The sequence below is a fragment of the Capra hircus genome, chromosome 18, assembly GCF_001704415.2.
Source record: "Capra hircus breed San Clemente chromosome 18, ASM170441v1, whole genome shotgun sequence".
Classification (NCBI taxonomy): domain Eukaryota; kingdom Metazoa; phylum Chordata; class Mammalia; order Artiodactyla; family Bovidae; genus Capra; species Capra hircus.
Window position 1 is genome coordinate 3,353,303 of NC_030825.1, and position 27,954 is coordinate 3,381,256.

The 27,954-nt window shown below is 46.3% G+C and overlaps 1 protein-coding gene across 3 annotated transcripts; it reads right to left on the bottom strand.

Annotated features, from left to right (window-relative positions):
- MLKL (mixed lineage kinase domain like) lies at positions 159-27,639 on the bottom strand. 3 transcript variants are annotated; one of them, XM_013970972.2, is made up of 11 exons: positions 27,347-27,639; positions 22,310-22,775; positions 20,291-20,362; positions 18,998-19,193; positions 17,878-17,975; positions 16,747-16,882; positions 14,099-14,183; positions 11,239-11,390; positions 10,864-10,913; positions 10,490-10,630; positions 159-3,328 (listed from the first exon to the last, which is right to left on the bottom strand). In XM_013970972.2, the coding sequence occupies exons 2-11, from the start codon at positions 22,761-22,763 to the stop codon at positions 3,297-3,299; spliced, it is 1,416 nt and encodes a 471-aa protein (XP_013826426.1). In that variant the 5' UTR covers positions 22,764-22,775; positions 27,347-27,639; the 3' UTR covers positions 159-3,296. The 3 variants fall into 3 exon arrangements, with proteins under 3 accessions (XP_013826426.1, XP_017917192.1, XP_017917193.1); XM_018061703.1 differs by having other exon boundaries at positions 16,747-16,903; XM_018061704.1 differs by lacking the exon at positions 27,347-27,639 and adding an exon at positions 26,926-27,095 and having other exon boundaries at positions 16,747-16,903.

The following is a 27,954-nucleotide window of genomic DNA, read 5'->3' on the forward strand; positions in this document are numbered from 1 at the left end:
CATGGACTGCAGCCCACCAGGCTCCTCTGTCCATGGGATTTTCCAGGCAAGAGTACTGGAGTGGGGTGCCATTGCCTTTTCTGTAGCCATCTATACTCCAATATAAAATTAAAAGTTAAAAAATAAATTTAAATAACATATTCAAACAGACTTGTACATAAAAATCAATAGCATCTTTATCTGTAATAGCCAAAAATTATAAACAACTCAAATGTTCATCAGCAGATCAAAGGATAAATAAATGGTTACACTCATACATTGCCATAGTTTTCAACTATTTTTCAGCTAGAAAAGGAATAAATTAAGGATACATGTGATTACATGGATGAATCTCAAAAGTTATACTGAAAGAAGGCAAATTTATCATATATCATATGATTACATTTATATAAAATTTTAAAACACAAACTAATCAGTAATGATAGAAAGCAGGTCAGTGGTTGCCTAGGGAAATGGGGGTGGTAGGGTGGTGGGAGGGAGTGATTATAAAGGAGCACGAAGAAGCTTTGGGAAGGGATGCACATGTCCATTATCTTGATTGTGGTGGTGCATATATATGTCAAAACATCAAATCACACATGTGAAACGTGTAATCCACTGTGGGACAATTATACCTCAAAAATGCCATTTAAATCAGAATTGCAGGGCAGGAGTGAAGAGGGGGTTTGACTGTATGCACATAATAGGACTTTGGGGCATGATGGTAATGTTTGTCATCTTGATGGGGGTCTGGATCAGTCATCTGTATGAATTTATTAATCTCATCAAATGGTATATTTAGGATTTGTGTATTTCACAACATGGAAACATTACCTTCCCCCATCAAACAAACAAACAACCACCACCACCCTGTAAACAAATATTGAACTGCAGTTAATAATATAAATGCTGAAATGTTTAGTGATGAATTGTGTTGATGTTTGAAATTTTCTTCTAAATGCATAAAAAGTAAGGATAGATCAACAGTAAGAAGAAGAAAGGCTAAATTGATAAGTATGTGATAAAATATGGTGAATTGTTAGGTGTAGAATCTAGGTGGTGACTATTCAGATGTTCAGAGCATAACTCTACTGACATTTCTGAGTATTTGAAAATTTTTATATTTATAAATGTTGAGGAAAAAATTAGGTATAGGGCTTTGGAAGCTGTCTTGTGCGAGTCAGGGGTCCCTGAAGATTAAGCTTTATTACTAATACTTTTACAGTGAATCCGCCTCTGCAGGTGGATCTGCCAGAGCATGTATAACCTATAAGGGAGAACTTACGCTGTAGCCCCTATAGCCACAGAGAACAAAAGATTTCAAAGATGAAAATAGCACTACCCGATGATTAGCTCAAGAAAAGCCTCAGTGTTCAACCTGTCCTGGTTGACTCTTTTTTAACTTAAAAATGTTCTAGGTTTAAAAACATCAAGAATAAATAAAAGATAAAAAGGAATAGAAATGAACCACAATTTTATTCCCCAGATTATAAGCTCCAATTTATTTTGCCTATTTTTTTTTTAATTTAATTTTATGGAACTATAGTTGTGTTAGTTTCAGGCGTACAGCAGAGTGATCCACTTACGCATGTAAATATATTCCTCCTTTTTTAGATTCTTTTCTCATATAGGCTATCACAGAATATTGAATAGAGTCCCCTGTGCTATCGAGTAGGTCCTTGTTGGTTATCTGTCTTATGTATGTTCATCCCAAGCTCCCAATTGACTCCTCTCCCTGCCTGCCCCCACCTATTGTTGTCTCCTCAGTAATTGGAACAATGCCCAGCACATTGCTGTTGAATGATTTGGGATGAGTTCAGGTGGAAAGAAAAGCAGTGACAAGTAGAGGTCACCTTACCAAGAGCAAAGGTGTAAAAAAATTCAGAACAAACAGGTTACATCCAGGAGACATGGGTTTCTGAGAACTCTTAGGCTAATATATTTAGTTTGTCCTGTACAGCATAAAAATAATTTTTAATGAAGTGCCAATCTTTAAAAAGATGGACAATTTACCAAAAATGTGACAAAGTGGATGGCTCTGGAAACACTGGGGTCCTGTTCCTATATGATAAAAACAGGCTGCAGCTGAGCAGAGGCTGCCCTTTCTTCACAGAGTTCACCTGTTCCCCGAAGTCTCTCCTTCAGGCTCAACTCACTTTTTAGGCTCCCACTAGACCTCACAGGTATTAGAGTTTGCAGTCTCTGGCGGGAGCACTCTGGGACCAGATACTGGAGATCAGGTTGGCGTCAGAGATAAAAGGCCTTGGGGATCCAAAGGGGGATTCTGTACTTAGTTCAGTGGGAAAGAGGAAGGATCAATCTTTGCCCAGCTGTTTACTGCTGTCACAGTTCACCCTGGAACTTAGTGGCTAAGACCACAGCCATTTATTTAGCTCATGGTTTTGTAAATGGGCCGTCTGGGCTGCTTCTGCTGTGCGGTTCTTCTGGTCTCAAATGGATTCATCTCTGTGACAGACGGCTCCATGTAGCCTCTCCTTCTCCAGCACCCTTGCGCAGCTTGCTCCTGGCAGGGGAGGGCTCCAAGAGACGGGGTGGAAGTTTGTAAGGCCTCTCGAAGCCTGGGCTTGGAACCAAAACACCACCACTTCGACATTCTGTTGGTCAAAGCCAGTTACAATACCAGCCCAGGTTCAAGTGGTGGGGATGTAGATTCTACTTCTTTTTTTAAAAAAAAGTTGGTTATTTTTTAATTTTTAGCTGTGATGGGTCTTCATTGCTGCGCAGGTCTTTCCTCTAGTTGCAATGAGTGGAGGCTACTCTTCGTTGCAGTGAGCGGGCTTCTCATTGCAGTGGCTTCTCTTGTTGCAAAGCACGGCCTCTAGGGTGGGTGGGCTTTAGCAGTTGGGCTCAGTGGTTGTGGCTCCCAGGCTCTAGAGCGCAGGCTCAATAGTTGTGGTGCACAGGCTTAGTACTGTGGCATGTGGGATTTTCCCAGGCTAGGGATCAAACCCATGTCTCCTGCATTGGCAGGTGGATTCTTTACTACTGAGCCCACCAGGAAAGCCCTAGATTCGACTTCCTGATGGGAGGGGCTGCTAAGTCACAATCCCAAGAGGTTTGGATCCAGAGAGAGACACATTTTTGTAAAACTATCAGAGTTATTATCAAAGGTGTACTTTTGACAGTATCATTGGGAGTGGCATGGATTACGGGAGTTGTTTTCTATTTGTAACAGAGAAGTGCTGCCCCCCTGTATCCATAAATAAATCCATGCTGAAGGATTTGAGAGAAAAAGATGCCCAGCTCGTGTTCTTCCAACTCCTTGTTCAGGGACAGTTTCAGTTTCAACACGTGGCTTAATAAAAGGAAGACAGTCTGTTTAAGATTTCTGTGAATGAATGAACAGAAAGTTAGACAAGCTCAGGAACTGACCGTCACGTTAGAAACAAAGACATTTCCATACTACAAAACAGTGTAGAAACTGCACTCCCCTTGGTCTGGCTGGAGTCCAAAACACCATCAGCATTCATGCCTTTGGAATGTGATGTTCCCTCTCACTTGGACAACTTTTGCTAGTTATTTTTTCTTTTATTTTTGTAATTTTACTTGGACAACTTTTAAAATACAACTACCTTGTGGGAGACGTAAGCTCACACATCTTCGTGTGAATTAGTCTCAGGTATTAGATTCTCTAATAGCAGGAGGACCTGGGTTTAAGGGAGCCTGGAAAAAGGAGGAAGAAGACAAAGGAGAATTTGAAGGAGAAGAAGCTGCTGTAGAAAATACTGCAGCTTCTCATCCACCCTGAAGGGTAATTCTTCAGGAAGCGCCACCGAGTCTGCCCGTCTGCGCTATGAGGGCAAAGAGAAAGTGTCCGGTAGAAGCTAGGCCAAGGCTTAGATTTTGTTAGGGAAATCAAAATGGAAGTAGTCTTGTTCAGGCTTCAGAAGCAGGAGAGCAGGCCACAGACTGACTTCTGAGCCTGCCTGGACTACGTGCCTGCTTGCAAACACACCAATTGTTACCAGGAAGCCAAGCGGCACTTTAGATCAGAGAGGGAATGGGTCTTGGATTTCCTTGAGCCCTTGGAGGCCTGGCCTGCTCCCTAGGGTTCCAGAAAATCTTGTGACTCACGAGGTGAAACAAACAACATTGTAAAAGTTAAAGAGAAACCATCACTGCCTTTTGCATGCAGGCTGATCCTCATATCAGTGGGCAGCCTGGGAGTATAAACAGGAACTCCCCAAACTGCAATTTGAAGTCTCACCCGTGGGGTAGACGCACTACCGCGGACCTTTTCCCAAATGGGACTCGAGATTGCTGTTAACGAGGGACTTCCCAGCACTTTTGAAGTCTGGAGGTTGTTTGGCCTAATTTGGTGATGTATGTTCTGTTACTTTTCTCTGTTGTTTTTCTCTTCTTTTAATGACTATATATTGAAATGAAGTCAATCAATCCTCTATTAAATATTGAAATTGTTTATTGTGTGTGTAACGAGTGGTTTCTTTTGTTAATGAATCTTTTGAACTTAAAAGTAAAACTTTCGGCAAAACAGATTTTCATTCCAAAAGGTAGGGATGCGGCAAAGGAAGGGAAGGGATGAGAAACCCTCTCTAACATGACTGTTAGAGTGATTCCCAATGGACCATCAATGAACAGGCCTTGAAGGACTTCGTGCCAGAGACTTCTGTAAATAGTGGCGCCGTCCTTGGGGGGACTGCCCCCAAAGCCTGGACACCTATCTCTTTAGTTCCTCTCTCAGGCATTTAATCTTCATTTATCAATGCCCTCCACCCCCAGGTCTCTAACTCAGCATATTCTCACCTGTGTGCCCCAGGATACATGCACAAGAATGTTTAAGGGTGAGGTTCCTAACAGGACGATTAAAATCTCCATAGAAGAGGAAGGGGTAAGTAGCGTGCATGGCTATCTAAGTGGCCTACTATACAGCACTGCGAAAGAATGAGTTTGAACCATCACGTTAGCATGGATGAATTTCAAATCATTTCTTCATGCTGCCTGATCAACTGAAGAAAGTTGTGCTAGAATATAGCATGATATCACTTACAAAGTCCTTATACATTTGTGCTAAGCTGCTTCAGTTGTGTCTGACTCTTTGTGACCCTATGGACTGTAGCCCACCAGGCTCCTCTGTCCATGGGAATTTCCAGGCAAGAATACAGGAGTGGGTTGCCACTTCCCCCTCCAGGGGATCTTCCCAACCCAGGGATCAAACCTGCATCTCCTGAGGCTCCTGCATTACAGGCAGCTTTTTTTTACCGCTGAGCCACAGGAAAGCCCATAATTTAGTGTACCTTGGTTAAGGAGTTTTTTCAACCAATTTTCCTTATTTTACTGTTTTAACCTCCCTTCTTTCCATCATTCTTACTTTCAGAAATACTTGATGTGACCCATAATTCCCTGGAAATTCTGCCATGTAATTCACATTTGGTTCACGTGCTTGACTTATGATTCAGTTTTCTAGGATATCTGCTAATCTAGTTACTAGTTGTCCACTGGCTTTCCAGACTCAAAATTTCACTCCTTTCATATTGTCTTCCATTCTCTCTGTCTTAGTAGGCTTATGTCTTAAAAAATTCTTTTCTAACATTTGATTGGTTAGGGAAGTGAGTTAAAGATTATGTATATGCTTATGTAATAGGATTTACTTAAGAATTTGAAATGATTCCTCATTTTGTTACTGCTGTATGCTGTATTATATGTATGCCTGCTGTATTATAATTGTAAAATTTTATCATTCAAACTGTAATATTAAAAGCATATTCTCTCCTGAAAAAAATAAATAAATAAACTAAAACCATAGACAAACTTCTACCAGAAAGTTAGGATAGTGGCTCCTCCTGGAGCAGGGGAGAGGAATGTGAAAGCAAGGGATGCGAAGGTCCCTTTCTGAGTTAGTGGTAATGTTCAAGTCTTTAACCAGGAGTGGATATGTGATGTTCTTTATCTTCGACTTAAAAAAATGAACATACATATTGAATCACTGCTGTACTGTGATACATATCACAATAAAGATAGGAAGAACATGATTTTGTTTCTTTGAATACTGTAGCAACTTCAGTGGAAACACTTCCCCAGTTTCTAGATAGACTGCATGTGAGTCAGGTTCTCTTGTGTCTGGAGCTTCGTGGAAAGCCTGAGAGATCTGGATCTAGAGTAGCGGAGGGAAGCATTCCCATTGAGGGAGATGGTGTAGGGAAACTACGGAGGAGCAGCTGATAACGTGGTGAAATAAAAGTCTCAGTAGAGGAAAATGGCACCCCACTCCAGTACTCTTGCCTGGAAAATCCCATGGAAGGAGGAGCCTGGTAGGCTGCAGTCCATGGGGTCGCAAAGAGTCAGACAAGACTGAGCGACTTCACTTTCACTTTTCACTTTCATGCATTGGAGAAGGAAATGGAAACCCACTCCAGTGTTCTTGCCTGGAGAATCCCAGGGACGGGAAAACCTGGTGGGCTGCAGTCTTATGGGGTCGCACAGAGTTGGACACAACTGAAGCAACTTAGCAGCAGCAGCAGCAGTTGATAAAAGAAAAGGAAGGAAGGGAGAGAAAGTATCAGTTCAGTCGCTCGGTCCTGTCCAACTCTTTGCGACCCCATTACTGCAGCACACCAGGCTTCCCTGTCCATCACCAACTCCCCGGAGCTTACTCAAACTCATGTCCATCGAGTTGGTGATGTCATCCAACCATCTCATCTCCTGTCTTGCCCTCCTCCTGCTTTCAATCTTTCCCAGCATCAGGATCTTTTTCAGTGAGTCAGTTCTTCGCATCAAGTGGCCAAAGAATTAGAGCTTCAGCATCAGTCCTTCCAATGAATATTCAGAACTGATTTCCTTTAGGATGGACTGGTTGGATCTCCTTGCTGTCCAAGGGACTCTCAAGAGTCTTCTCCAACACCACAGTTCAAAAGCATCTATTCTTTGGCACTCAGCTTTCTTTATGGTCCAACTCTCAGATCCATACATGACTACTGGAAAAACCACACCTTTGACTAGACAGACCTTTGTCAGCAAAGCAATGTCTCTGCTTTTTAATATACTTTGTCATAGTTTTCTTCCAAGGAGCAAGGAGTGTCTTTTAATTTCATGGCTGCAGTCACCATCTGCAGTGATTTCAGAGCCCCAAAAAATAAAGTCAGCCACTGTTTCCCCATCTATTTGCCATGAAGTGATGCAACCAGATGCCATGATCTTCGTTTTCTGAATGTTGAGTTTTAAGCCAACTTTTTCACTCTCCTCTTTCCCTTTCAATAAGAGGCTCTTTAGTTCTTCTTCACTTTCTGCCATAGGGTTGTGTCATCTGCATATATGAGGTTATTGATATTTCTCCCAGCAATCTTGATTCCAGTTTGTGCTTCATCCAGTCTGGCATTTCACATGATATATTCTGCATATAAGTTAAATAAGCAGGGTGACAATATACAGCCTTGATGTACTCCTTTCTCAATCTGGAACCAGTTTGTTGTTCCATGTCTAGTTCTAACTTCTTGACTGCATACAGATTTCTCAGGAGGTATGTAAGGTGCTCTGGTATTCCCATCTTTTTAAGAATTGTCCACAGTTTGTTGTGATCCACACAGTCAAAAGCTTTAGCGTAATCAATAAAGCAGAAGTAGATGTTTTTCTGGAACTCTCTTGCTTTTTCGATTATCTAACAGATGTTGACAGTTTGATCTCTGATTCCTCGCCTTTTCTAAAACCAGCTTGAGCATCTGGAAGTTCACAGTTCATGTACTGTTGAAGCCTGGCCTGGAGAATTTTAAGCATTTCTTTGCTAGTGTGTGAGATGAGTGCAAGTGTGCAGTAGTTTGATCATCCTTTGGCATTGCCTTTCTTTGGGATTGGAATGAAAACTGACCTTTTCCAGTCCTGTGGCCACTGCTGAGTTTTCCAAATTTGTTGGCATATTGAGTGCAGCACTTTCACAGCATCATCTTCCAGGATTTAAAATAGCTCAACTGGAATTCTATCACTTCCACTAGCTTTGTTCATACTGATTCTTCCTAAGGCCCACTTGACTTCACATTCCAGGATGTCTGGCTCTAGGTGAGTGATCACACCATCATGGTTATCAGGGTCATGAAGACCTTTTTTGTACAGTTCTGTGAATTCTTGCCATGTCTTCTTAATATCTTCTGCTTCTGTTAGGTCCATACCATTTCTGTCCTTTATTGTGCCCATCTTTGCATGAAATGCTCCCTTGATATCTCTAATTTTCTTGAAGAGATCTCTAGTCTTTCCCATTATATTGTTTTCCTCTATTTCTTTACACTGATCACTGAGGAAGGCTTTCTTATCTCCCCTTGCTGTTCTTTGGAACTCTGCATTTAAACGGGTATATCTTTCCTATTATCCTTTGCCTTTTGTTTCTCTTCTTTCCTAAGCTATTTGTAAGGCCTCCTCAGACAACCATTTTACCTTTTTGCATTTCTTTTTTCTTGGGGATGGTCTTAATCACTACCTCATGTACAATGCCACGAACTTCCATCCATAGTTCTTTAGACACTCTGTCTATCAGATCTAATCCCTTGAATCTATTTGTCATTTCCACTGTATAACTGTAAGGTATTTGATTTACATCCTACCTGTATGGTCTAGTGGTTTTCCCTACTTTCCTCAATTTAAGTCTGAATTTGGCAACAAGAAGTTCATGATCTGAGCCACAGTCAGCTCCCGGTCTTGTTTTTGCTGACTGGATAGAGCTTCTCCATCTTTGGCTGCAAAGAATATAATCAATCCAATTTCAGTATTGGCCATTTGGCGATGTCCATGTGTAGAGTCTTCTCTTGTGTAGTTGGAAGAGGGTATTTGCTATGACCAGTGCATTCTCTTGGCAAAACTCTATTAGACTTTGCCCTGCTTCATTCTGTACTCCAAGGCCAAATTTGCCTGTTACTTCAGGTGTTTCTTGATTTCCAACTTTTGCATTCCAGTCCCCTATGATGAAAAGGACATCTTTTTTGGGTGTTAGTTCTAGAAGGTCTTGTAGGTCTTCATAGAACCGTTCAACTTCAGCTTCTTCAGCATTATGGGTTGGGGCACAGTCTTGGCATTCTGCGGTATTGAATGGTTTGCCTTGGAAACGAACAGAGATCATTCTAACTCAGTGAAACTATAAGCCATGCCATGTAGGGCCACCCAAGACAGACGGGTCATGGCGGAGAGTTCGAACAAAATGTGGTCCACTGGAGAAGGAATAGCAAACCACTTCAGTATTCTTGCCTTGAGAACCCCATGAACTGTATGAAAAGGTAAAAAGATAGGACACTGAAACATGAACTCCCCAGGTCGGTAGGTGCCCAATATGCTGCTGGAGATCAGTGGAGAAATAACTCCAGAAAGAAGGAAGAGATGGAGCCAAAGCAAAAATAACACTCAGTTGTGGATGTGACTGGTGATGGAAGTAAAAGTCCTACGCTGTGAAGAACAATATGGCATCGGTGTTGCCGCCGGCACTGCAGGTAGGGCTCGAAAGTGGCTGACGCACCGTGTGGGAAAAGGAAGGTAGAGACAGAATATAAGTTTTAAAGATGGGGCTGGGGGACTCAAGCCTCTTGGGTCAAGAGCCCTGTTCCTTGGAGCCGCACCACTTTTACTGAGTGTCTTGGCAAGCAGAAAGTACCTGTTGTGCTACGATGAAGTCAGCCTCCTGTGTCCCTGGTTACGTCTCCCACTTTATTGATTACTTTAAACTATCTTTGTTATTTTCTTGTACAAGGGCTCTCACCTAGCTGGAGGTCACAGACCAACATATGCCTTGGGAAAACATCTTAGTGTGTGCACAAACAGCGTTCTGAACTTGCGCTGACTCGGCATTCCAAGGTCCACACTATGTTTTTCCTTAGCTTAGCAGGGTATGATGACCCCAACTGATCAACCCAATGTACTTTCATTTGTGTTATGCTGTATTGCTATATTTTGCTTTTATTCTTTTCCCACAGTGATTTTCTCATGGCTTAGCCAGAGCAACAGGTGGCTGACTATTAACCCCTGCACATAGGAACCTGGAATGTTAGGTCCATGAATCAAGGTAAACTGGAAGTGGTCAACCAGGAGATGGCAAGAGTGAACATCAACATTTTAGGAATCAGTGAACTAAAATGGCACTGATATGACCCTGGAAGATGAACTCCCCAGGTCGGTAGATGCCCAATATAGTTCTCCTCTGAGCTACAGAAAGAGTATAGGCTGGAATAATCTGCCTTCCCAACCCACTTTAGACTAAACAATGCCCTTCGGTCAGGGTTTCTAAACTCCAGTGCTACTGATAATCTGGGCTGGATAATCTTTGTTGTAGGGGTTGTCCTGTGCATCCTAGGATGTTGAATAGCTTCTGTCCACCAGATACCAGTGGACATGTCCACGCCACCCCACCTCCCCTGAGCTGTAACAGTCAAAAATGTCTTTAGACATTGTCACTGTTCCCCGAAGGGCAAAACCACCCCTGGTTGTGATACACAAAGAAAATCTTTCACAAATGTTAAGCAACACATGAGGTCCATGCTCTTTAGACCAGAAAGAGCCCTACCTTTAACAGAGGGCCTCCTGGAGGGTTCATAGGCACGGCAATCATCAACGATCTCCCGCAACTGTGAAGGGCAATCTTCGCCCACTGGCTCCCGGTGCCGAGACTCAGCCACCAGCTGGTAGATCTTCTTGGAATCACAACCTGGAGTGGAAATGGTATGACGGGAGGCTTAAAGATTGCTCTGGCACCCACACATCCCTCTGGCTGCTGCTGGCTGGCATCAGACCTAGGGACCCTGAGAACTGGAGACCTAGGAGCTTCCAGTGACCCCACTGACCAGCTCAGGCAGTGCCCACATTGAAGAAGAAAGCGGCCAGGACAGCACTGATGTTTAATTCTAGTCTACCGTCTGAGTCAGCTTCCACACTGGTTACCTTCAAATGGGCTCTTCCCAGTGGCGATCTCCCAGAGGACAATTCCAAAGCTAAAAGAGAAGCAAGAAAACGAACAGTGATAACAAGTTTCCTTTCTTCCATGCCCCGTAGCCATTTCCAGAAAACACAGAGAATTTTCTTTTTTCTGTTTTTTGCACTGTGTAGCTTGTAGGATCTCAGTTTCCCCAGCCAGGGACTAAACCCAGGCCATGAAGTGGGAGTGCTAAATCCTGACCACTAGCCCACCAGGAACTCCCCACGGTGAACTTTCTCATCACCATCAATTACATTCCAGGGATGCTCCTCCCTACTGGCATTTGACTTGGACTTTCTTGTCAGGTTCATCTGAGAATTAGCACGAGAACATAAACATACCTGTATATTTCAGCTTTTATGTCGTATTTATTATACACATTTTCCAACCTCTGGGGTGAGATGTAGGCGGCAGAACTGACTCTCTCTGCTGCTTTTCCTCTAGTTCGTCGGCTGATGGAGGTCTGTGTTTTGCTCAACTCAAATCCTGCAAGCTAGAGAGAGAGGTGACTCAGAGGCGGAAAGAAACGGCACGCTCTCAGGTGGGAAGCAGAGGGCAGGAACTGGTGCTACACGTGACTGTCAGGGGATGGTCTTTTTCCTTTGGGATGTTTCCAGTGAGGTCTCCTGGCCGTGTGGCTACTCTCCTGGCTGCATTCTGGGTTCAATCTATTATGGTGCATTGACCGAGAGAAACACAAAGAGGTTTCCTCTCTGTAAAAATGAGACAGTGAGGATTACTTGAAATGATGGTTGTCAAGCACCTGTAAAACTTGGTATGTTTTTTAAAAATTAGTTGATTGATTTTTGGCTGTGTTGGGTCTTTGTCGGCGCGTTGCAAAGAGTGGGGGCTACTCTCTAGTCGCGGCGCTACTCTCTAATAGCGGGGTGGGGGCTACTCCCCAGCTTCGGGCTTCTCACTGTGGTGGCTTCTCTTGTCAGGAGCACAGGCTCCAGGCGCCTGGGCTTCGGCAGGTGTGGCTCACAGCTTAGCTGCTCTGCTGCATAAGGCTTGGCATGTTGTAGTTATTCTAATATTACTGCATTAGATATGTACAGGGCTTCCTCACTAGATAACTCCCCTGTGTTAGGATGGATAGGGGTGCCTGGAGCTACCAATGGCTTGTTTTCTCTTGGAGGCAGACAAAACAAAAACAAAGAAACGAAAACCCTCCAACAAGACAGGGGACCCTCTCTGTCGTATCTGTCCCCACCTGGCCAATGCCATGCTCTTAAAGAAGGCACAGCACAAGTCATGGGAGAGTGTGTTCTTCCTGCTCCGTGTATATCCGTCATTAGCACCATTTGTGTGCAGAGGGCTGTCTGTGCCAAATGCAGCCAGGGAGCCAAGCCTGGGGCAAGAATTAGATGCTTACGTGGCTCCTCCTTCTTATTGACAAGTTCAGGAGCGCTGACATCCTCTGACGTCTGGCTCCACACTAACCACCAGGGGTGAGAAGCTGAATAGCACATGTTACAGTCACATGTGATGAGCACCAGGAGAGTGGTATAGACACCGTGCTTTGGGAACACTTTCTTATATTACACCAACGGCGGGGAGATCCAACCAGTCCATCCTAAAGGAAATCAGTCCCGAATGCTCTTTGGAAGGACTGATGCTGAAGCTGAAGCTCCAATACTTTGGCCACCTGATGAAGAGAACTGATTCAATGGAAAAGACCCTGATGCTGGGAAAGATTGAAGGCAGGAGGAGACGACAGAGATGGTTGGATGGCATCACCGACTCGATGGACATCAGTTTGAGCAAGCTCCAGGAGTTGGTGATGGACAGGGAAGCCTGGGGTGCTGCAGTCCATGGGGTCGCAAAGAGTTGGATATGACTGAGCGACTGAACTAAATTGCACTGAGTGGTGGGGAAAGACATTTGAAGGGCAGAAAAGACCTGTCTCTTGTTATTCAGAGAAAGCTATCTACAGATGACAAAGAATATATTCTTTTAGCATTTGGGAACTGTGGACGTGAGGTTAACAAAACCCTTTCCTCATCCACAGGACAATCCGAACGCCAGTGAACTTTTCAGTTCTATTCCCCTGGGAACCTGACAAAAGCAGACTGTTACTTATGCTCCTAAGTAATATATATTGCTGCTGATTAATAAATGACCAGTGACCAGGAAGTCATTTATGGACGAGAGGTAGGGGCGGTGGGGACTGTGAAGAGCTATAGGGGTGCTGGGCTATGTGGTGACTCATACCTGGCACGCCCCTTGCGGGGATACTGGAAGGCATGCCTGCGGAGTTTATAAAAGAATATCGGGGACTTCCCTGGCGGCCCAGTGGATCAGGAACCACAGTGGATAAGAGTGCAGGGGACACAAGTTTGATGCCTGGTCCAGGAGGATCCCACATGCTACACAGCAACTAAGCCCGTGAGCCACAACTACTGAAGCCAGAACTACCTAGAGCCCGCAGGCTGCACTACTGCAGCTCGAGTGCCCAGGGCCTGTGCTCCACAACAAGGAAGCCTCTGCAACGAGAAGACCTCACTCGCTGCAGCTAGAGAAAGCTCTTGCAAAACAACAAAGACCCAGCGCAGCCATAAATAAATAGAAAACGCAGTGATACCACACACACACACACAAACTCCTCCAGTTTTTAAAAAAAGAATATTCACTCCTGTGAGTCGTGAGGCTTCTAAGCTTCTCCTGTGCCCACAGAGAGGAGCCTCTTTCTCTCGCACTTGGGGTGAGGCTGAGGAGGATATCTCCTGGAGGATTGTGGTGGCTCCCACTGGATGGAAGGATTTGATGCTGCCTAGGTGGCATGCTGTGTTTCCTGCATGATACCCTTCTGATTGCCTCCAGGTGCCAAGTGTGGGCCACGGCCAGTCTGTGAGTCTGGATGCCTCCTTGGACCTAAGAAGACACCCTCATGGGTATTGCAGGGACACAGAAGTGGTGTCCAGGCATCTAAGAGGAGACAGCTCTTAGCCCGCCCCTGCTGGGTGGACAGTGGGGGAGATGAGCATCAGAAGGGCAGGGAGGATTGAGTCTGTCCAGTGCGGGCCACGTGGGGCACTGTCCAGGCGTAGGAAGCGCTGAGCTCGGAAGCGCTTCAGCCAGTTCCACGGTGAAGGCAGAGAAACAAGCCCGCACAGGCTTTTAGGGAAACATGCATGCCTCTCCCAGCACCAAACAGTCACATGGGTCAAACTCAGAGGGTGCCCGGAAGGCCACGCTTACCTTCACACTGTAGTCTTTAGTCACCAGGAAGCTCGTGCTACTGATGCTCCTGTGGAGTTCTGAGGGTGTTTCCGAATGGTGCAGCCTGATGTGACCAAAGGCAGGGTACGTTAGTGACCTTTGCACAGACTTTCTTTTTTTAAAAAATAATCTTATTTATTTATTTTATTTTTGGCTGCGCAGGGTCTCTGTCTCTATATGGGCTTTTCCCTAGTGGCAGAGAGCGGAGGCCACTCTCTGGTTGCAGTGCCCCTCTCTAGTTTGGGGCTTCTCATTGCAGTGGCTTCTTTCGTTGCGGAGAGCGGGCTCCAGACACATGTGGGCTTCAGTAGCTGTGGCCCATGAGCTCAGTAGTGGCGGCTCCCGGGGTCTAGAACAGAGGCTCAGTAGTTGTGGCCCATGGACTCAGCAGCTCTGCAGCATGTGGAATCTTCCTGGACCAGGGATCAAACCCACGTCTCCTGCATTGGCAGGTGGATTCTCTACCGCCGAGCCACCAGGGAAGCCCCCGCACAGACGTTCTTGAAAAGCATGGCAGTCACTACCGGGATGATGAGGCTGGTCAGTACCAAGCCTTCTTCTTGGGTAGGTATCCATGGGTTAGTGGGAAAACCAGGATGCAGAGGTGAGATCTGACAACTGTGTGCTGCACGCTTCTGCGGGGCTCTGCCTGGGAAGCAGTGAGCAAAGCAAAGGGCTGAGGCATGGCTGGATGGCTGGGCCATATCTAGGACCCTTCTGCTTGAAACAGAATGGAAAGCCGGAGTTTCCACCAACTCAGTAAGTGGTGGGGACTTCCCAAGTGGCACTAGTGGTAAAGAACCTGCCTAAGTTCTTTGGATGAATGGAGCTCCTGCCTCCCATTTGGGGCTTCTATCATAGAGTCAGTCTCAGGTTGGGTTCTCCCAGAAGCAGATCATCAGCATGGACTGTACAAGTGACTGATTAGGAAGGTATTTCCAGCAATTAAGCCCTCATGCCACAAGTACTGAAGCCTGAGCTCTGCAACGAGAGAAACCACCGCAGTGAGAAGCCTGGGCTCCACAATTGGAGAACGGCCCCGTTCCGCACAACTGGAGAATGGCCTCCGCGCTCCACAGCTGGAGAACGGTCCCCGCTCCGCACAACTGGAGAGCGGCCCCCTCTCTGCACAACTGGAGAACGGTCCCTACTCTGCAGAGCTGGAGAGTGGCCCCCCGCTCCACAACTGGAGAGCGGTCCCCTCTCTGCACAGCTGGAGAGTGGCCCCCGCTCCGCACACCTAGAGAATGCCCATGCAGCGACGAAGACCCAGGGTAGCCAAAGATAAATCAGGGAGTGAAATTTTAAGAGAGAAGATAGTCCCAGGAAACCAGTGAGGGAGCTGTGGAAGCAGGGCAGAGAAGGAGGAGAAATCAAGCGAAGGCGTGACTTCAGGTGAAGTTCCAGGCTCAGCCTAATCCCACAGGGACCTCTGAGAATAACTGCCCCTCAGGGTTTGTTCTGCATGAACCAAAGGAGCTGGACTTCTGTACCCATACCGGTCGTTCAGTGACTATGGCTTGGGGTGAGGGAGGGGAGGAGAGAAACAGGGTCAGGGACGGGGCTGTGAAGTTCCTGGGCATTTTCAGCTCTCAGGGCCTAGAGGCTCTAGCACCCTTGGATGTTCCTCTACAGATGGCGGTGATGAGCTGTTAGCAGCAAAGTATGCTGAGTGGTGGATGAGAGTGCAGATCAGGTAAGGGTCAGCGGTCGTCTGGATAGGCACAGTGTCCCCTACAGTCCAGATCCTTCTCACACAACCCACTAGTGTACAAAGTTGAGGAGGATAAGTTGTACGATTTCCAAGAAAGAGCTAAGGAAGTATTCCCCAAAGTATGGGATAAGTGGCATGCAAGGTGATATAGTAAGAAAGGTATTCTTTTAATTCCAGTCTTTCTGATTATGTCAAGAAGAAAGTCTCAGTTTGGTGCTGGAGGTCTTTGACACTTCTCTAAATCTGCTAACATCTCCTCTGCGAAAAGATAATGCTGGTCTGATTTGCAGATCTTTTCCTAGGCAGCAACATTTAACCAGAATTTAATAACATTGTTTTGGTTTTATTTGTGGTCACCTTTTTGTGCTAAGTGATTCTGGTCTCCAATTTATGGTAGTAATAGAAACTGTCCCCTGTTTTTTCCTTTTTTTTTTTTTTTACAAAGTGAGCTAATCAAAGGGAAAATATTAAATAAATAATATTGGGATTACTGTGAATACGGTAATAACTACGTATGTGGTCTGTTAGTGACTGATTTTGGGGGGCCCTTAGGCTAAAGGAACCATAGATTATATAAAATAAAGGACATCCAGATGATTTTGAATTTTGAAAAATCAATACTTTAAAAAAAAGAAAGTACTAAAAAAGTATAGGGGTTATATGGAATTCTGTATATCTGAAATTTCAGTAACAGTATATCTGGTGTCATATTTGGAACATACTTACATTGTACTAACATTGTTTATTGCTTATCTGAAATTCAAGTTTAACTGGACCTCTTGTATTTTTATTTGCTAAATGTGGTGATTTGCTCAAGGAGGCTTCCAGCCTCTTCTCTGCTTGTCTCTGGGTCAAGCAGAAACGGAGGCAGACTCATCCTCTTCCTCTGGGCGCCCTCTCCCCACGCTGGTACCTGTACAAGCCTCTGGCTGCCCCCAGGGCCAGGATGATGCGCTTGGCCAGGGTGAGGTCCTTTTCCCGATCCAGCAGCTCCCTCAGGGTCCCGAGCTCACAGTACTCCATGACGATGGATAGCTGAGGGGGTGTCACTGATGGAAAAGAGCTGATTGCTGTGAAGATCCATCCCTGCTCAGAGGTCCTGTTTTTTGTAGCCCATCCCACCCTCTCTCCAAGAGACAGACGCAGCTCTGCTGTGTTTCTCCGTCCCCATCTCACATGGTTTGACTCCTTGAATGAGTCCAATACCCACAGAGTCCCCATGCCTCTTCTCTGTGGCCTTTGGCATGTCAGAACTCTACTCTTCCCCTAGTTATTTGAGTAACTGACTCCCCCACTCAACACTGCAACCCAAGAGGGCAGGGCCTGCTTTGTCCAGACAGTGCTCACGGGAAGTTGAATAAATATGTTGAGTAGGGGAGCTCAGACAGGAAGCTGAGGCCTCAGGGCAGGGCCATGAGACCTGTAAGAACTGATGTACACAGAGTGAGTCAGTCACCCAGGAGGATAATTACTGACGTACACAGATTGAGTCAGTCACCCAGGAGGATAAATATTACTAGAAGTTTTCCTTTAGCCTGGGATTCTATGCTCCAAAGTCAGGTCACCTGAGCCTGTGCAGAAACTTCCAGAGGGGATAAGAAGGGAGCTGCTCTGTCCTCTCTGTAGGCAAAAGCAGCAAAACATAACCAGCAGGAGAAGCCACACTGTGAGAGGAAATGCAGCCACTAATGGTCAAGGTTAGAGTCCTGTTTGGGTCAGTCAGCTTTGCAATGTTTACTGCAACAAAATACACTCGTCACCCAGGTCAGCATCTGAACAAGCATTTCCTTGGTTCCCAGTGAATCAGCAGGAAGAGATGTGGTTGCATTAGTGCAAACCAGCCCTCAGGCTGAAGCCAACTTCAAGCCTCCTCTCCTGAAAGAAGATGGGAACCTGCATCGTGGGATGCGAAAAAACGGATGTCAATAATAAAAGCACCATGCAGATGCCACCCTTTGAGCTGTTGTTGTAAAACAACGCAGTAAAGCACAAAGATGTATGACAGGCCACAGACAGGGTACCCAGTCCTGGAGGCACCTCTTACCTGTTTCATCGATGCAAATCCCAAACATGCGCAGGATGTTGGGGGAATCAAATTTCTTCATGGTTCTGATTTCATTATTGAAAGTATGCCTCACTATTCTATGAGAATAAAAAGGGAAAATAGGGTTTCAGGTTGGGGAGGTCCTTCAGAAAACATTCGGTGTAGTGACCATCTGTATGTGCGTGGGGCTTGAGGGATCATCGGCCATTCCCTGGTGGCTCAGATGGTCAAGTGACTGCCCGCAGTGTGGGAGACCCACGTTCGATCCCTGGGTCACGAAGATCCCCTGGAGAAGGAAATGGCAACCTACTCCAGTATTCTTGCCTGGAGAATCCCATGGACAGAGGAGGCTGGTAGGCTACAGTCCGTGGGGTCACAAAGAGTTGGACACGACTGAGCGACTTCACTTTCACTTGAGGGATCATCAGCATCTCCCAGGGGTGAGGATAGGCATATACAACCTGTTCTAAAGAGTCACCTGGTAATTCTTAGTCAACTTAATATATGCATACCCTATGATCCATCAGTTCCTCTCCTGGCAACACAGCCCCAAGCAATTCCCATACAGGGCCATAAAGGGATACCTATGGCAGCGTTATTTTTGATGGGCAAAAGTTAGAAGCAGGTTGTGTTCCATCACTGGAAAAAGAGGCAAACTGTGGATTTCCACCACGGATAGCAGTCAGAAGGAAAGGACTACAAGCAGAGTATAAGTTTCATGACGCTGAGTGATAATGGTAAGAAACGCAGGCGGCAGACGTGACACACTACATCTGTGAACATTTAAAATGCACGTGTATAATAACAGCAAACATTTGCAAGAACACATACAAACAAAATATTTTATTGTCCGTGAAAGGGATGGGAACCCAAGAAACAGCGATGAAAGGGAACCTGCCGTTAAAAATATCTAAATACATGAATAAACAAGAGATGTTTCTAGAATCGATTTTGGAAGACGTACCTTTAAGTCTAGACTGTGTTCCTTAATAACAGAGAGCCAATATTTAAACCTCTGGGGTCTGAGTTCTGCCATATCAGAATATGGAGACAGTCTGCCCCTCTCCTTGAGTTACAGACAGGAAGTAACTAGGGGAGAGAACCATATAAAACAACTTACCCAATGTCTTTGGCCTGGGAGTTGTTGAATACTTTTATGGCCACTGGAGATTCGTGGTATTTTCCTTCATAAAGTGTGCTGGATTCATTTTCCTTTAGTAGGATCCAATCAGCTTCTGGAAGCTCCTCCTTCTTAATCTCCTTGATTTGATCCTGTGGGAACCCCTTCTTGGGTTTCTGTGAATCTGACCTCATCCCTAGGAGAGAAGGTAATAAAGAGTCAATAGCTGAGGAGGGTGTCTTATGAGGGAAGAGGCATCTTAGCAACGCTTGAGAGGGAAGCCCCTCCTAGTGAACCAAGCTGGGTCTGCCTGGAGCTTCTGATGCCTCCTCCCGGGAGAGAGGTCCCGGTGCCTCTGAGTGACTGGTAGAGACACAGCTGATGGTAACCGAACGTCTCATGTACTTCTTTCCCCTCTTCTTCGGATCCAGCCTGTCTCCAGCCTACACCCCATCTCAATCCATCTCTCTCATCTCCTCCTACTGCACAACAGCTTGGCGCCTGAGCGTTTGGCATCTTGTCTAGTGAGTTCAGTTCTGATAGGCAGACACACAGTTTAAGCTCAGTAACCCCACTGCTGCTGTGTGTCTTTCGTCTCCCTTACTCTATGCCGTGGCTGGGAACTCTCAGAAGGCAGAGTCTTTCTCTATACCTTAGTTTCCTCTACACACAGGCTCTAGCATAAAGCAGAGACTCACAGATGTGTAGAATGGCTAAGCATTTTTAATTTGATTTGAATTTTTTTTTAATTTTTAAAAACTTTTAATTTCGTATTCAGGTACAGCTGATTAACAAACAATGTTGTGATAGTTTCACGGGTACAGCAAAGGGACTCAGTCATACATATACATGTATTGGATTTTGAATTTCTTCTTGGAATTTCAGCAAATGAATTGAAGCTTTGATGCTATCTAGAGGAAGTCATCAGGGGACTTCCCTGGAAGTCCAGTGGTTATGATTCTGAGTTCTACTGCAGGAGGCACGGGTTCAATTCCTGGTCAGGGAACTAAGATCCCACAAGCCACAAGGGAAAAAAAAAGAGAGAGAGAGGAAGTTGTCAGCACTTTAACAGGTGCTGGAAGATATCTTGCTGGTCAAGAAATCCCCTTCAAACATGACCCCACGCACAAAAGCCTAGGCCAGCCATGAACACATCCCCAAAACCTGTGGGCTGCTTGCAGCCATCCAGGCCAGAAAATGGACCAAGCTGGGGTGGGGGAGCCCGAAGTTTCTAACAAATTCATGACTTCTAGTTTGGGGCAGCCAGAAGCAGCAGGGTACGTGGCAACTCACAGCTCTGCACGGCTTCGATGGTTTCCTTTATGTTCTCCAATTGCCTCAATAAAGTTTTTACAGTTTCTTTCTCTGCAAGAAAAACAGCAGCAAATTCTCAAAAACAGAAATGCTCAGTGAAAGCACACTGAGATATCCTTTTCTCTTCTCTCATGTTCATTACAGTAGGAATGATTACTGTTCACGAATATCTGGCTCTCCACTTCCAAGCAGACAGGAACTGCCCTGACACATGACTGCGTGCCTTGCTTTGGCCAAGAAATGAAGTGAAAGAAATTTTCAGGGAAGTCTGTGTCAACATGAAAATGCCACAATACTGAAACATCCTGGAAGGACGACAGCTACCTTAGAGAGTCTCCTGGACTTTCTCTGAATGAGAAAAAGGCATTTCCTTCTCTAAGACACTGAGGGGTTTTTTTGAACCATGCTATAGTCATATATATCCTGACTTACATATTCAGAAATATGGTAAAAATTGATCATATACTAGATAGGGTGACCAACCATCCCAGTTTTCTCAGGACTGAGGAGCTCTGAGGATATGAGACCTTCAGTGCTCAAACCAGGAAAATCTCAGCAGACAAACACATACCTGGTTCATAGCATTAATATTTCTAAAACCTATGTGGAAGTTAATCTGCCAACCTGTATCAAAGTTTTAAAATGTCCATACTCTTTGATCTAGCAATTAGACCCAGTAACTCAACTTTTAGGAATTTTCCCTAAGGAGATCCTGAAATACATACAGAAAGACTCGCTGTAGAACTATTAACAATAGTGAAAAACTGGACACAATTTAAATATCCATCAATAGAGAGCTCCTTGAATATATCTGGTCCCTATAAACCAAGGATACTAGACAACTCTATGGGTATGTATATGGAAGAATATTTAATGAGCTTATTTAATGAGAAAAACAAGAAGGAGAACAGTGTGCTTAGTATGCTATTGATTGAACAACAACAAGAAAGAAAATAGATACTTGACTCTCCAAAAGGCTATTCAAGAAACTGGTAAGAGAGCATGTGTCTGGGAATGGAACTTTGCTGTCAAGGGTGAGAGGCAGATTCCCACCTCATGCCTTTTGAATTTTGTCCTGTGTGAAAGTATTACCAAGTCAAAATGTTTTCACACAATTGCAGGAAGTATATGCTTTCCTCCAAGTTGATGACACCGAGGTGCCTCCTTCTACCAGAAAGTGGACCAATGAACGCTAAAGATGAGGAAGGCCAGGGACCAGTCCTGCTCTTTGGCAGGATCAGCTGCTGTGATGCTTTCAACATCACTTCAACCCAATTCCTGACTTCACTTTTCCTTGGTGGTAGGTGTTTGGTTGAGGGAATTAAAAATGCCTCACTTTTCCTCATCAAAAAAACAAACAAACAAAAAACCATTTGCCTACAGGTCTCTTCCACATCTGGTTTGTGATGCCAGAGAGTCTCCTGCGGACCTGACTGGGGATGCACCGTCCTCCACATCAAGGGTGAGAATGGTTATCCCTCTGAGTTCCAGTGCCTGGACAGTTCATCGAAACTCTACGCTTAACTCCTCTCCCTCCACCCACAACCCTAATAAGAGGGAAGGATCTGGAATTAACATCACCACAGTCTGCAAAAGTGTAAAGTCATATCTGTTTCCATTGTTTCCTCTCTAGCCCAGCCCGTATCTCGTTCCCTTGGAGCCCTGCCCTCCACTCAGTCCAGCCCCGGCCACTCTCACCCCAGCCACTGCAATGTCTGCACAGCCTCCGACGTGGTCTGATGGCACTCTCACTTCCGCTCTTGCCCCTGGCTCTGCTGAGTTACTGGCCCCAAGTCTTCACTCCCATATAGTCATATCATATATACACACTCTGGCTGTAGCCTCATGGCAGGCACCCCTCTCCACTCAGACGTCTGGAATTCTGAGTCTCATCGACAGATACCTGCCCAAACCTCTTCAACCTTCCTGATTTTCCGGTACACCAAAATGAGACTAATACACCTGCATGTGCATCCCCCACCTGATAAAACTCCTCACCACTCAGTCCTTGGATGGCCTTCCTGTCCTCCTCTGCATCCTGCTGGTCTTCCTGTTGCCAAGACACTCCTGGGCTGAGGCTTGAAGTATGCCTCCACTGATCCACCTGGAGCAGCAGAGAGAGCTCCTCCCAGACATCGCTCAGCCTCTGGTTCACCCCACCAAAGATTATGCTGTCGCGCCCTGCTGTTAAAAACTTCTGGATATCGGACTTATTGCTGAACTTGTCTATCCGCTGCTTAGCTTCCTCTAGGGCAGCCTGGAAACGGCTCAGCGCAGCGCTTATCTGGGAGGGCAGGTTCCTCTCTCCTTGGTCCTGGAGCATTTGCAGAGGCTGCAGCAGGCCCTGGATGCGGTTCCCTAGACGTCGGCTCTGTTTCTGGCAGTATTTCATCTCCTCACACTGGTTGTAGATAAGCTGGCCTAAGGAGATGATCTGCTTCAGCTGATCCATACCTGGAAGAAACTGATGGAATCTGTTTAAGTTCCAGGAATCTCCTTCATATTTACTACTGGGATAAGGGAACATCAAGGGTGTCTGTGATTTAAATGGCTGAAGAGGTCTTCCTATTGTTTTCACGTAAGGTAGAGATGGCTTGCGTCCACCAAAACCTTCCAGTTTTAGCTGGGAAGTACTGGCTTTGCCAGGGGCTTCCCCGGTGGCTCAGTGGTAAAGAATCTACCTGCAATGCTGGAGATGTGGCAGGAGCTGTGGGTTCGATCCCTGGGTCAGGAAGATCCCCTGGAGGAGGAAATGGCAACCACTCCAATATTCTTGCCTGGAAAATCCCATGGATGGAGGAGCCTGGAGGGCTACAGTCCACAGGGTCACAAAGAATCTGATACGACTTGGTGAATAAACAGCAAATTGGCTCAGATGGGACTACATCTCCCAGACTTCCCTGCAGCTTGACGGGGCCATAGGACTATTTCTCACAGAAGGGGTATGAGCAATAAAGTGTTACTTTGGGTTTGAGTCAGGCTTGTCTCCTCCACACGCTGTCAGCTGGTTGTATAGGAGGATGTCGCCCTGGGTGTGGTGGAGCCCAAGAATGAGGAATCCTGGATCCCTGAAGCATCGCTCGGAGGAGAGCCGCTCATACACCTGGAATGACTGCCAGGGACTGCTAAGTGAGCAAGGAATAAACTGCTATTGCACTTGAATCATTACATTTTGGGGTCAATTTGTTAAAGCAGGTCAGCCTATTCTAACAAGCATATCCTGCCAAAGCATAGGGGTGGCCATAGGTCAGTGGGTTGAAACGCTCAGATCCTGTCTAAAGAAGGTAAGGATTACCCAGTAAAGTCAACAGCTGCTGCTCATCAAGGATAAAGGGCCCAGTGGTAGAAGATTTTCTAGTTTTTAGAGAGTAGTCAGAAATCTGGATTTTTATATTTAATCTGTCAATTTAAAGTCCCACAACCAAGTCAAAAAATGTTTTAAAAACTATGCAGTCCCACACTGTGTTGGTCAAACAAATTTTGTTTGTCAACCGAAGATTGCCTTGGAAGCCTCAGTTTACAACCTTGGCCACAGCCAGCCGAGGATGTTCAGGACTGTAATAGAAGCCGGCTTCTGTTAATCTCAAACTTTTCTTTCTGTCTCTTTTTCCAGTGCTTGAGCGTGCCTGCCTCTGTGGTCCACACCTTCCATCCCTCCCTAGTGGGTTTTTGGCACTCTGTAAATCTACTTCAGCCTCCCCACTGGCCAATGCATCGGTAAGACTTCTTGTTATAAGTGCTGGTCTCTCAGAGGCATTTGCGTAAAGACTGAGAAGCTTCCCAGGCTCAGCAGAGTTGCGGTGGACATTTGTGTTGCCTACACAGTTTCCATTTCTCTGCTCCTGATGCGCTGTGTGTGTGCTCAGTCGTGTCCTACTCTGAGGCCCCGTGGACTGTAGCCCACCAGGCTTCTCTGTCCATGCGATTTTCCAGGCAAGAATACAGGACTGGGTTGCCGTCTCCTGCTCCAGGGATCTTCCCAACCCAGGGGTGGAGCCTGAGCCTTTTGCCTCTGCTGCGTTGGCAGGCAGATTCCTTACCGCTAGCGCCACTTGGACTACCTTCATATTTTCTGCAACAATCTGTTCCTCCTTCCATCAGCAATCCGTTTGTGGATTTGAGGTCTATCCCATTACTCAATTACAGGCTTCAAGAACCAACAACTTTCTCTATTGCTTAAGCCAGTCTGAATCATATTTGCTGTACATGCAACCAAAAGCAACTGGGTTCAGTAATGAATGATGCTAACAGCGAAGATCCCGACTCGCTCTATCCACCTGCTGCAGGCTAAGTGATTCGGAACCAGGAGGTCACAGCGGTTACCTTAATTTTGTAGATGAAGACACTAAGTTAGGGAGAAGGTTGTATTTAAATAAGTACAGGGCCACGGAAACAGTTTCCAAAGCAGTTTTAAACAAAGTTAATCTCAACAGTTCAATGAAACAGGTAGGAGTAGTAGTACTAGTTTGGAGAAAGTAGTTGGCCTGGAACCAAATCTGGCTTAAAAACTAGTAGAAGTGAAACCAAATAAGCAACTATTTGATGCTTTTTGTTGTTATTGTCTTAGCATTATATTGATCTAGGAAGGGAAGTAACAGGGTTGCTGCTGCTGCTAAGTCACTTAAGTCGTGTCCCACTCTATGCGACCCCATAGACGGCAGCCCACCAGGCTCCCCAGTCCCTGGAATTCTCCAGGCAAGAACACTGGAGTGGGTTGCCATTTCCTTCTCTAATGCATGAAAGTGAAAAGTGTTAGGGCATGCCTAAAAAAGACTCAAGGGGTCTCAGGCTACCCGGATATTCCTAGTTGCTAAGCAGAGAGATTCAAGGCCATTTTTGGGGGACTCTTAGGGGCAGTGAACTTTATGCCTTTCTCTGGTCCACTGGAGACAGAAGCAGATGTGAAAGTGTTGCTCAGGGAAACTTGAGGATTTCAGCTTCATAGCTCCAAGCTCCAGTTACCTTATTCAAGAAAGCCTTATCTCAGCAATAACTAGTTAAAAGATAATGGGGAAAATATCCAACTCATCGAAGCAATGACTTAAAAGAATACATTTCACAGGAAAAGTGATGACATGGTATGAAGAAAACCATGGAAAACAAATCCTCAAGAAATAGAGAGAACTATTATTTATTTTGGCTGGGGAGATTAAAAATTACAAATCTGGCAATCCTTTTCAAATATAAATCTAATTCAATGCAGTTCCAGTAAAACTCTCAGTGGTACATTTTGGTATTGAAACTGCTGCTGCTGCTGCTAAGTCACTTCAGTCGTGTCCGACTCTGTGCGACCCCACAGATGGCAGCCCACCAGGCTCCCCTGTCCCTGGGATTCTCCAGGCAAGAACACTGGAGTGGGTTGCCATTTCCTTCTCCAATGCATGAAAGTGAAAAGTGAAAGCAAAGTCACTCAGTCGTGTCTGACTCTTAGCGACCCCATGGACTGCAGCCCACCAGGCTCCTCCGTCCATGGGATTTTCCAGGCAAGAGTACTGGAGTGGGGTGCCATTGCCAACTAAATGATTCTCAAAGTTCATTTGAAAGAGGAAATTAGTAGGAATAGTCAGGATTTTTGTAATAAAATAGGGGCCCATATATCAGTTATTAAAATTGTAACTAAAATCGTTTAGGGCTTATTGAGCATAGGATAAAGATATCAAGAGGATGAAAGGGAATACAAATACATATACACTTTTACTCAACAATGTGAATTTCTAGGAATCTGTGCTGTAAAGAAGCTCCTATGTGTATAGACAGATGAGTGCTAAGGATGCGCACTGAGGTGCTATTTATAATATGCAAAACTGCTGACACCCCTAATAAGGATATGTTCATAGGTTCCTTGCAGGAAAACAATGAGGGGTAAAAGTCACTAATTTTAAAAGTGAAAAATCTTTAAATGGTTAGTAACAATCCCATAGACGGAGGAGCCTGGTAGGCTGCAGTCCATGGGGTTGCTAAGAGTCAGACATGACTGAGCGACTTCACTTTCTCTTTCCACCTTCATGCATTGGAGAAGGAAATGGCAACCCACTCCAGTGTTCTTGCCTGGAGAATCCCAGGGACGGGGGAGCCTGGTGGGCTGCCATCTATGGGGTCCCACAGAGTCGGACACGACTGAAGTGACTTGGCAGCAGCAGCAGCAGCAGCAACAATATAAATCCATGAAAACTTCTGATGCCATTTCCCCCTCTCCTCCAATAACTGGCATCAAGCAACCTTTTCTGGTGAGACTTTTAACACAGAGTTATTCCTCTTGTGCCTAAAACGGGCTCTGGAAAAGCAAGGGGGCATTAACCATCAAGACGTGGGATCAGCTCCCGGCAGTTTCCGCACTGACTGCCCGCAGCGGGGCTGTGCAGGGCAGTGGGCCGGCTTCCGGAGGCCCCTCCACGGCGACCCCCGCGTGTCCCCTCCCCTGCACCGCGCCTTCTTCAGCAGGAAGCGGCGGGAGAGGGAGGCCGCACCCTCGGGGCCGAGGAAAAGAAACCAGCCCGGTCCTGAGTTCCGGGAAACGGGCCTGTGGCGCTCCCCTCGCCGCCCAGGATCCCGGCTGCGCCCTGCAGCCCCCGCGCCCCGGGCACCGCGCGCGCCGGGAAGACCGCCGGACTCACCCCGCCCTTCCCGAGGCCGTCCCGTCGGTGCGGGGCGCGGTTCCCGGAAGGCCCGTCGGCTTCTCGGACGTTCGGCCCCCGACACGAAGTCTGCGACTGGGGACCCCGGGGAGGAGCCGGGTCGCGCGCCTGGTGCCCCGCCGGCCGGCAGGCCCGGAACAGACGCCAGCGGCGGGGAGCGGCGTGCCCCTCGGAAGTCCGGCGGCCTTCTGCTCGCCGGCCCTGCTCCCCGCCCTCCCCGCGGCCCCGTCCGCCTGTCGGGCGCCGAGTCTGGCGCGCCTCGGAGCTGTGACAGGGACCTTGAAGCCGCCCCCAGGCTCAGGCGCCCTGGTTCCCTAGACCTCTTTGCAGCCGGTTCAGGCAGAAGGCCCCTCGCTTCCTCTTGGTCTCCCCCGCCCTGTCCACCTCTCCCCCACCTTACCGAAATTTCTCAGTAACTTTATGGAGTGCTCCTGGTGCCACGTCCTCTGCTTGGGGCTGGGGACTCAGAAAAGAATAAGGCTCCAGAAACTAGTGGAGCGAGCACCCAGTATGGGAAAGATTAGATGAGCAGAAAAAACGGAACTGGAGAGAAGGTTCTCGTGTCTGCTTCTCGGTGCTTGGAAATACCGAGTGTGGTGGGGAGAGAGCCAAGGAAGACACACACAGGTGGGATGGGCTTAGGAGAGGGGGCGGCGGTGGGTGCGGGAAGCCAGCTTCCTCCTCTAAAGTCGCGGCAGAGACCTCTGCTTTATTAAAGTTAGCTGAGTCCTTAGCTAGGAAGTCTGAGCAATGTTATTCATTAACTCATCAGACTGTTCCCTCCAAAAGGACAGAACTGGATTGTAAGAGAAGAGTTTTCGAGTGGGGAAGCCCTGGGTGCAGGATGTCTGGGGTGTTTATTCATTTACATTCTCTGGCTGCTGTTCTTCTTCACTTACTGCCTCCTCTGTTTTCTTCTTAGGTCGGCTAGCCTAGAAGTCTGAGGAAAAGAATCGCCAGCGTGTGATTTACTGAAGGAAGCCTCTCAGGATCGAGGGTGGGAGGGGC